Raw genomic sequence first — 10,000 nt, forward strand, 5'->3', positions numbered from 1 at the left:
CGGTTTAAGTTTTGTTCTGTTATCCGTTATCGCGTTCTTTCTTACATTCGACGAGTGGTAACTTTTCATTAAAGTATTTTTGTTCAAGTTTATAATCAATCAATGTTGTTTATCTTTTCTGCGGAAATGAACAAAGAAAAGTGCTTTGGCCTTTTGCATAATAACGAGGACGAGATACTGCGGAACTAAATCAAGATATTTAACTGCGAAAGACGCATAAAGAAATAATTAAGCGAATTTTTCCGTTTCTCAAGGAGGTGAATTGCTAGAGTCTGAAAAAGACCGCTAAGACTTGGATCAACCACCCAAGTGAGTAATGAGATAAATACATGAAAGATATTATGCATCATCAACTGGGAACTCGGAAAAATTCCGAGCCCGGGTGGATTTGAAGTCACGACCCTCCGTGATCTAGTACGGTTGCTCTAACCACTGAGTTACTGGAGACGGTGAGCAAGATTGAAATGTGGGTATAGACTACGACTGCATCACGAGGTGTTATCACCTATATGCCTTAATGTGAATGTGCGATGCAGTTAAGAATCATATATGGTTAAAATTAGACTATGTGAGCGCGTTATACAGTCGTAGTCTATACGCACATTTCACCCTTGCTCACCACAGAGTCTCCATTAGCTCAGTGGTTAGAGCATCCGTTCTAAATCACGGAGGGTTGTGGTTTCAAATTTCATCTGGGGCTCGGAATTTTTCCGAGCTCCCAGTTGATGCATAATATCTTTCATTTAAGACTTAGATCATCTTGAAAATTCCGAGAACTGCAAGAGTAACTGTAGTCAGCTTCAGTTTAGGAAATTGAAAAAACAAAAAGGACAGGATCGAAATGGTCCAGCGTACTTTCATTTGCTGTGCATCCCCAGAGACTGAAAAGGAAGAATTGAATCCGGAGGATTCAGTCAAGGCTTGGAAATACTGTTAAAAAAAAACATTAAAATGAACAAATAAATCATCTAAAAAGTCTTATGTTGGAATTTTCGCCATCTTTGGTGGACTGAAAACATGGAATGCAAGCGGTTGCCTAGCGAAAAGGAAAAAGGAGCATTTGAAACCAGGAGCCCATGAATGTGAGCCTCCCAATGCATTATATCCTTGAGTCAATCTTTGCCCATATCCTTCTATTTTTAGAACGAATCCTTCAGCAGGAGACTCACATTTACAACAATTTACATCAATTTGCACAATTTGCATGCATTGTTTTTGCTATTTTTGTCTTTGTTCCACAATAACTTTATTCTGATTGGCCATTCTAAACAGTGTGTGCAGAGCCGAAGAACTTGTGGCGTTCTGAGAATAGAAAGATACGAGCAAAGGTTGACTCATAGGGCTTATATGGGAGAGGCAAGCTCCTACTCATGCTCTCCTGTTTGAAACTGAATGGGCCATTTCCGAGTTCATGTCTGCCTCCTCTTTAAAGCGAGTATAAGTGCGGAGTTTTTCTTATGAAGATTAGTTTTCATTCATATGTAAAGTAGAACTAATTACCATCACAAAAACTTCGCACTTAGACTCGCTTTGAAGAGGTTGCAGACATGAAACGGGCCGGAGGGGTTCTCAAGTAAACTGGAGGACTCTCCTATATGAAAGTGACTAATAGGTGGTAGCTAGGGCCTTTTTACCACTAAAACATACCGTCCTCCAGAAAAAAATACGAGCAAAGTAACAGGTGTATTAAATCAGGGCTATGATATGTAATTAACCAATCTACATCAGTCTACATTTTTTCCTGTAAAGATGTAGATTTTTGATGTCTTGTAAAAGAAAAGCGATAATTCGTCATCTCGTGGGCAGCCTCTAATGTGGAAAGGAAAATAAAAACTTTTTAAGCCCAAACATAATTATGGGATTTTTAACCTTAACACCATCCGGATTTGCGCCCCAATGAGAGGGACAATCGGCATACCTCTTCCCGACCTACCGGAAGATTAAAGTCCCAATTTACTTCAACTATCCGATACATATGTAGGTGGAAATACATTCATCAATGAGCATTAACAATGCTTATTATGCATGTTCATTCGGTTCACTAAACAGAAATCAGTTCTAATTTGCACATTTTAAAACTCAAAACGACGTAGTCGGCTGCTCTTTGTTGATATTTCTGCGAATCGCTCACAACAGCGTCAAATAACAAAACATTGATAAATGACAAGGCACGCTTTTCGTGCGCGTACCATTTGAGTGAAAAATGCCTGCAAAAGTGAATAAGAAGACTGTTTTGGGGCCATTATGTTGTGTTATGATCTTTGTGGTTCGGATTGACGCAACGGCAGACAAGCCTTCATCACAACATACCCTCTGTCTTCGCGAATGTAGTAGACTGGCTCGAGGAGAGGGCTTGCAACGGAAATCACAGGTAAGTTTCCCGCAGAATGGTCCTTACTGAAAATTTTATATGATATGTATGTCACTTGGCAGCAAAAATCGGATTTCAGGGCCACGAATTGACAAGCGTTCGTACAACCAAAAGCTTTCGTCGATAGATTAGAGCCAGAGACCTGAGAAAGGTTAAAAATGGCTTTGAAACGAATGCATAGCTTTACAAATCACGCCCAGACAAATGTAAAAGGATACTGCTCATATAACGTGTTTACTCACACACTTGCAATATTGGTTTGATAGCTCGACTTGGTGATTATATTTCAACAATTAGTCTTTACGAGATTAGTTTAATTTTCATGAATTTCCTTTGTTTGCGCTTGAAAAATTATTTTTTTCCGGTTAAAAAATATATGAAAAATCGTAGGATTAGATCATACTAGGTATATGAATTAAGTCCTTGTTTTCTTGGTGAACATATTTGATCTTTCAGATGGCAGATGACGGTCTACTTTGGCACGCGGGTTCATTAGAAAAATAGTCCGTCCGCAAAATTCAGTGGTCTAAAGAAGACCGTGTTTCCTTGCTGTATCAGAATGTTAGAAATCCATTTCTTTTATTTATGATCAACTAACTCCACTTACTGATTTATAATGATACAAGCTCTGTTTCAATGCATGTACTGTGAACACTTATTTGAATGCGAACAGCGATTTTCACATTAGAAAAATAACCTTAACTAAGTGTTTTAGATTGGACCAATTCAATTTTCCATTTTGAGGAGATTGTAATACGTAATTTTCTTTCTAAGATTTCCATAAATTTAGTACTGATATCTCTGAACAAAAAGGCCCCTGAGGCAAACAAATGACGCCATATTTTTTCTTGTCGTGTCTTGCTTGTCTTTGTTTGTCTTTTAAAAAAGCCCTACTGAGGTATTAATGCCCCAGCAATATCTTCAAAGCACCTCTCTTCCTAGAACTAGCCAATAGCAGCTAAAGCCTTAACTTCTAAATTTCAATACCTCGGAAACTAGCCGGAATCGAGGTTTGGTTGGCTTCTGTCATATACTTCGATGACCAAAAATCTTGAAAATCCTTTTATAGCTTTCAACGCCAGCTTTCGTTGGTCAATTTTAAGTCAGTTATCATTCTAGTTATTGCACACGGCCGACCTTTTTGCCAAAGTTAATGACTGTTTTCCACTTTTATCCTTAATCAAATATATACGAGTATGGTCAAAGAATGATTGTCTCTCTTTTAGCCTTACACAGCAAATTTTGACTAGTAAAATAAGTAACACGAGTACTTAATTTCTTTTCGTATAGATAGGTTGGTTACTGTTTCTTAAAAGTAACCTGTATATCGATGGATTGCCACCAAAATTTCTAGAGAGTATACACAGATAGCAATGATGTACTGTGGTCGAACAAAAGGAACTAACGAGAGATCTTTTGTTTCATGGCGGCGGTGACATAACGCGAAACGACCCGCAGTTTCTAAGTCTCTGATTTTTAGATCTTGAAAAGCCCAATTCTTGTCATTTCAACCCAATATGGGCCCTAATCATTAAATTTTTGGATAACCAGGAAAAAATATACCTAGTCGGTCAAAGGAAGAGTAAGGCCCTCAAGAAGGAGAAAATTTTATCACGCTTGACCGGATGCACGCAATCCATTTTTTCACCCAGTTTAAATCAAAATCTGCATTCTTAAAAGTTTCGATAGGGATAACCATCTCCAAAAGCAATAAAGGCATGACACTGTGCTACTGGAAAGAGAAAAAACATGGTTGTTATAATGATATAGGGAACGAAAGTTCACCTAAAGAATTCGAAGACTGTTGACAATGAACTCTATTTCGATTACCTCTGAGGACTTATTCGTAGAAGTCGATGATTGCCTTCGTCGAAAAAAAATCGAGTCGAGTGTCTTTTTACCAGTCGCGATCTCGGAAAGAACGGCTGGAAAATTGTTTTTTGATGTTTGTGGGGAGCTCGTGCCAAACATGTACTGACCAAGCCATTCCACTGAACTACACTTCAAAAGACTTAGTTAACAATTCAGTCAGTGCGGGCTGCTTTTAACCTGGGCAACAGGCTTTAGTTTTCAAGCTACCATAATCATTGAACGATGAAAGTTAGAAAACGGGGCCCTGAGGCTTACGCTAGATTTTTTTAAGTAAAAGTACTCCACATTATTCTTAAGTCAGCTGTTAAGTCAGTGAGTGCAAACAACGTTCTAACCCTAACTTTGCATTCTTCTTTAGGAATTCGTTTGGCCCACGTCCACAAAAAATGCAAGTGCGAAACTGCGTATACTGAGTTAATTCAAAACCAAGATAATTTATCCGATCCTGATTTTCATTTCAAGGCCATATTCGGCAAACTTCATGACTAAAGGCGTCCAGTTTTCTATTTCTTTGCACTGACAACTCTTGTTTTGTTTTTATTTTTTTATACATGATCAATGAGGCTTACAAGCATGAAATTCCATGGAGAAATTTAGAATTTTAATTTATGCCAATTTTTTAGGTATTTCCTTAGGTGGGTTAAAAACATCACAAACGAGCATTCAAGCACACAGAAGCAAACTAGAGTCGCCCAGTATATTAGTCGAAGAAACGAAGGTTTCCTGATGTTTATTTGAAGGGTATCCTAGGGAGACTAACTAAAGTCGTTCAGTTCTAATTTCTCTTTCGTTGCGTTTTTCTTTACACATCCTTGTTTTTCCCGTGTTCAACGAGGCTTACAAGCACTTTTATGACCATTTATACTGGAGCAAAATAAAATTTGTTTCCTCTTAAATTCCTTTTTTACCTTACACCTAAGCAACTGAGACTTCCACTGGGTACAACAGTCCGAAAGAAGCCGAGATTTTCTACAGTTCGGTCATCTAGCATGAGTTGGAAATGTCATAATTATTTTTAATTATTTGGTCATAAGTAACTCAGAGAGGAAGTTGTAATTTACGCAGATATTGATCAAAAGCATTCACTCACCAGAACTATTTTAATGGAATTTATGAAATAAAAGTTAACTTTTCAAGTTATTTAGTTAGACATAATTCTTAATCAATACTACCTTTTCTTAATTTAACATAAGAAGTGATCAGAAAGAAAACTAACTTTTCCGTCCGTTCGTTACATTAATCGTGCATGGCATGCAATATAACATTTATTTACCTCAGTATCAGTGAATAATTTGTTAAATGCAAAGGTGAACTAAAAACACATATATCACAAATTATTAATTCAGAGATATGCGTTGCCAATTTGCAATGAGATGTGCAAAATGCAAAATCATTGAATCCTCCAAACAACCTAAAAGTAAAAATGCAATGCTCTGGTTTTATTTTGCAGATATATAATCATGTGTACATTTCTTGCCATCGTAAATGCCTCTTTAAAAGAAAAGGTACGTATTTCGAAACCGGTGTCAAGATATTTTTTTGAATAAATTTTCAACAAATTCCTTTTACTCCAGAGCGAAATTATTTTGCGCCTTTACAATGGAGAATTGGTATTTAACAATTACTGGTATCGAACAAGGAGAGGTTTGTTACCTTGAGTAAAAACTGAGTAATTCACAAACGTTTTGAACTCGTCCACAAATATCCGGATATTTTTAAAAGTAGACGTTTTTCTTCGTCCAGTTGGCCTCTCGTCCACTCGAATACAGCGTTTTCGGTCGCCGAAAACGAAGGTTTTTGAAAACGCTCTCCGTTCTCGAAAATATCTGGATACATGGCACGGGGCCTTTCTACTAGAGAACTTTTAATCAAGCATGACGTCAAAATGGGCATAAACAGGTTTGATTCCCAAAACCAAGAAATAAAGTCAGCAGTAATCAGTCCCAAGTAATCTACTTAGACCGGAACATTATTCGTCGCGGGAAAACAAAACTCTAGTTTGGCTGCATGCCTTGCCTCTGGATCACGCCGATTTTCCCTTTCGTAAACAAGCGATGTCATTTCACTGTTAAGTTTGTCGTTTGCAAATGAGGGACAAAAAACACTTAATCTAGAACTAGATTAGCAGCGTATTTCACTTAAAATTAAAAAAAAAAAACTAAAAAAAAAAACCTTAAAAAAAATTAGAAAACGTTGATGAAACGATGTCGAACGCGTTTCAACACTTTATTGAAAGCTAACGAATTAAAAGACTTAGTTACTAAGAATGGTATCGACCGTCTAAAATCGGCATCGTCTGTTTTCGAAAGGGAAATAAGTTTCGGGCAGACGCCAATACGGTTGAAGTGGAGAGCAAACCATGGGACCACGCGTTTCAAGCTGAGGATAAAAAGGAAGTCACTGTGGTTGTGGTCTGTCATTACACTATTTTCGAAATGTTAAAATTCATCCTTCATCTTGAACAACTATGCAGCTTCTGTAATCATTAGTGATGATCGGCATCATAAACTAAGAAAATTCTCTAACATAATTATGACTAAAGCAGAGTTGAGAGAATCGGCTTTAACCAGTTTGTCTCAATTGGAATCGATTCTCGGATTAGGCGACGCATTTGGGTTGACCTTGTTGGTTTCCTTCTCAGCTCCGAGGAGGTTTTTCCTTGCCGTCTTGCGGTTTTTGCCTTCGAATTAACTCTTCTTTTGAGTTGATCTGTGAGTTGATCTGTGAGTTGATCTGCTATTTCATATGTTCTCTTATTATATGACTAGCTCCGTGAGCGGGCAAGATGAACCAAATCGCGCGCTCTGATTGGCTACCCGAGCGGGCAAGATGGAGCGATACTGCCCGCTCGGGATTTCTCGCTTGGTCCCGCAAGATCAAAGATCATTTTTTGGTGTTTTAAGTCATATAATAAATCCTTTATTGACCAAGATTGTTCGGTCAAGATGACTGGATATTGGCCTCGTTCTTTTTTTGCGTGTTTATGGAACACGCAAAAAAAGAACTTGGCCAATATATCTCTTTATAAACACGCAAAAAAAGAACTTGGCCAATATCCAGTCATCTTGACCTCACGCTTGGTCAATAACCCATACTTATTTCCCACGAACTATAAGGGATAGGAACTCATTATCAGAAGACATTGTGAGAAAACCAAGTCTAACAATTGAGTTTCAAAGAGGCATTAGTATAAGTATCTGTTTGATTAGTTAAGGTTGCAATCTTGACTTCTATTTTCATTTGATATCTGTACATATTTTAAGATCCCCCATTTAAAAAATTAAGGATTTTCCATAGAAAAGAAAAGGTGGAAGAAGAACAAGAAGATTTGAGATCATTTCAGACTCCTTTGGACTCAAAGTGATTGTTATTATTTCATTTAATCTGGCAGTTCATCGCATCTGGAATGTAAAAGCCAGGAATCGTCGCCAAATTAACACAATTCAACCGGCCCCTGGTAAGTTTGAGAAATTCTTTCATTTCAGACCACTGACAGAACTTCAAATTAAGCTCTGAAAATACATCGCGTCGGTGACTGAAATATCGGAAGGAGGGGTGGGGGTACTTCCCTTAACTGATGTATTTTTAAAGTCTTTTCGCCATCATGTTAGCTGTAAAAATGATCTGTTTCAAAGTTCCACCTGCAGCACAATTGCATCCATATCCCACCTTTTCATTGGAAGTACTCATTACACATTATCAAAACATTGCAATTCCTGTGAAGCTAAGGTGCTGGTCCGATGACAAAAGGTCAAAGTCTTGAACTTGTATAGTTCGAAGTTTTGGAGGTGTGGAACTAAGAACTCAGCCTTCTTCAAGTTGAAATAATAACTGTTTTGAGGCATATTTGTGGTTGCTTTCAGTGTGTCCTGAGGCAAACCAGTCAGTCATGGAATGGCGTCCGAATGTATCACATATTAATGCATCCATTTTCCAATATGAAAACTCCGATGACTGGTTTTTCAAGGCAACGTGGCCACCCATGGAAGGTACGTGATTTATCCTTACAAATTAAACGATATACAAACTAGATTGAAACTTGATGCTTGCAAGAGGAATAAGCAGGCTTCGGGCAATTAGATTTGCTGAAAAAAAGACAAGCCTGAGTCTTAATTTGTCGCATAACAAATTTCCTTTTTTTGCCAGTGGGGACAGGGCTCTAACAAACTTGCTGAGTAATACTGGTTTTATGTGAGTCGCTATTTCTGGTGCATAACAAGATGGATATCAAAAAATATCCTCCGCATTCCAAAACACACAAATAAATATTTTTTTTAAAAGTACTCTAACATAAAGCCCTGGCCAAAGTATGTAACAAAGTTGGATACCAACATGCAACATTGTTGGATGTAAATGTTGAGGTAGTGGCAAAACACTATCCAACATTGCTTGACAAAACTGATTCAAGTTCAAGTTGGCGCTATATAACTGAAACGAAAACCGCTCGTAGCGTTTACGGTACTTGAGCTGTTGTAGGAAAGAAATGAACGATTTAAACAAGAGAAAACCAAAGAATGAAAACGTGTAGAAAATGGTATGTTCACTGCAAGATACATCCACGTTTACGGGAGGTGATCAGTGAGAATTATCCCGGATCAATTTGAGGAATTTTTAAACGCTGTTGAACCAGGCATCTCCAAACAGGGCAACAAAATGGGTGGTGAATGGTGAACCGCTTAGTCCAGTTAAAAGGCTGTTTATCAACAATCACGACTGCCTTTTGGTCCACGTTCGCCATCTTTGTTGAAAATGATACTAAGAGCCCGGGCTTGAAAAAGTAAGACAGTGATTCGTGATTGGCTAGCATGACACAACTTTGTTGGACTCGGAGGGGCAAAAACACTGCAACATTGTTGCGTCGCGCATTTGTTCGTGCGGACGAGGCGTGTGCGTGCAACGGCACCGAAATCTCATTCAAAAGGATCATTAAAATATTTATTTAACAATTCTGTGTAACTTTTTTAGATCGTATAGGTATTTGGAAAAATATTGTCTTTCGACTACAAAAGGATCCTGATGACCCGTTGGACTGTTATATACTACCAAAAGTAAGTAGATAAGTATTAAGAACGTTTCGCAAACCATTCAAGATATCATTTCAAAGAGATCCGACTCATAGCTTAACATCAGCAACGAAAAAGCAGCAGTCCTAGTCACATGACCTCATTCGTTTTTGAGCAAAAAAAAAAAGGTTTCGCTTTGAATAAGGACGATCATATAAAAGGGCAAGCATGCATGTAAATTTAGATCATTGATATCATAGGCCTGGCTCGCTCTTGCCTTATTATTGCTTGAATTCGCTATAAAACGCTTCAAAAACCAATAACTCAAAGATACCATTTATCGTGCGACAAAACTTTGTGCAAAACCCGCAAGAATTTTTATTTGTCTGACGTTCATAAATTTCTTTTTTTTTATTTCAGAACCAGACCTCCTTCGTTGCTAATCTCACTGCGTTAAATTATACGTATGATAACGATATTTTTATGGAGGTAAATGATGGTTTGTAAAATTATTTTCATTTCCCTAGTCAATGTATTTGGAAGCATAATAATATAAGTTACCATGAGCACATGATTTTTACCTTTTAAGTAATTAAAGAACTGGATATACTGGTTTAATCACCAGCATTGTAGAACTTAACTGACCAGCGCTGCGATTCTATGCATGAGCCTTGGTCGGAACTGGGGTATGATCACGAATTAATTTTGGGCTGTTTCCTTTCTGTACCCTAGGTTCACAGCTTTCCTTTCAACA

The 10,000-nt window shown here is 37.7% G+C and overlaps 1 protein-coding gene across 1 annotated transcript in view; it reads left to right on the forward strand.

The window, feature by feature from the left end:
* The first annotated feature begins 2,054 nt into the window (after nucleotides 1-2,054).
* Nucleotides 2,055-10,000, forward strand: part of LOC138059466 (uncharacterized) — a 13,613-nt gene continuing 5,667 nt past the window's right edge. The window contains exons 1-7 of the mRNA XM_068905085.1: nucleotides 2,055-2,371; nucleotides 5,694-5,748; nucleotides 7,635-7,700; nucleotides 8,107-8,232; nucleotides 9,209-9,291; nucleotides 9,667-9,735; nucleotides 9,979-10,000. The exon at nucleotides 9,979-10,000 is cut by the window's right edge and continues 30 nt beyond it. Of these exons, the coding sequence (XP_068761186.1) occupies nucleotides 2,204-2,371; nucleotides 5,694-5,748; nucleotides 7,635-7,700; nucleotides 8,107-8,232; nucleotides 9,209-9,291; nucleotides 9,667-9,735; nucleotides 9,979-10,000 (589 nt within the window). The 5' untranslated portion in view covers nucleotides 2,055-2,203. The remainder of the gene's footprint in view (nucleotides 2,372-5,693; nucleotides 5,749-7,634; nucleotides 7,701-8,106; nucleotides 8,233-9,208; nucleotides 9,292-9,666; nucleotides 9,736-9,978) is intronic.

This window comes from Montipora capricornis, chromosome 8, assembly GCF_036669925.1.
Source record: "Montipora capricornis isolate CH-2021 chromosome 8, ASM3666992v2, whole genome shotgun sequence".
NCBI classification, from domain to species: domain Eukaryota; kingdom Metazoa; phylum Cnidaria; class Anthozoa; order Scleractinia; family Acroporidae; genus Montipora; species Montipora capricornis.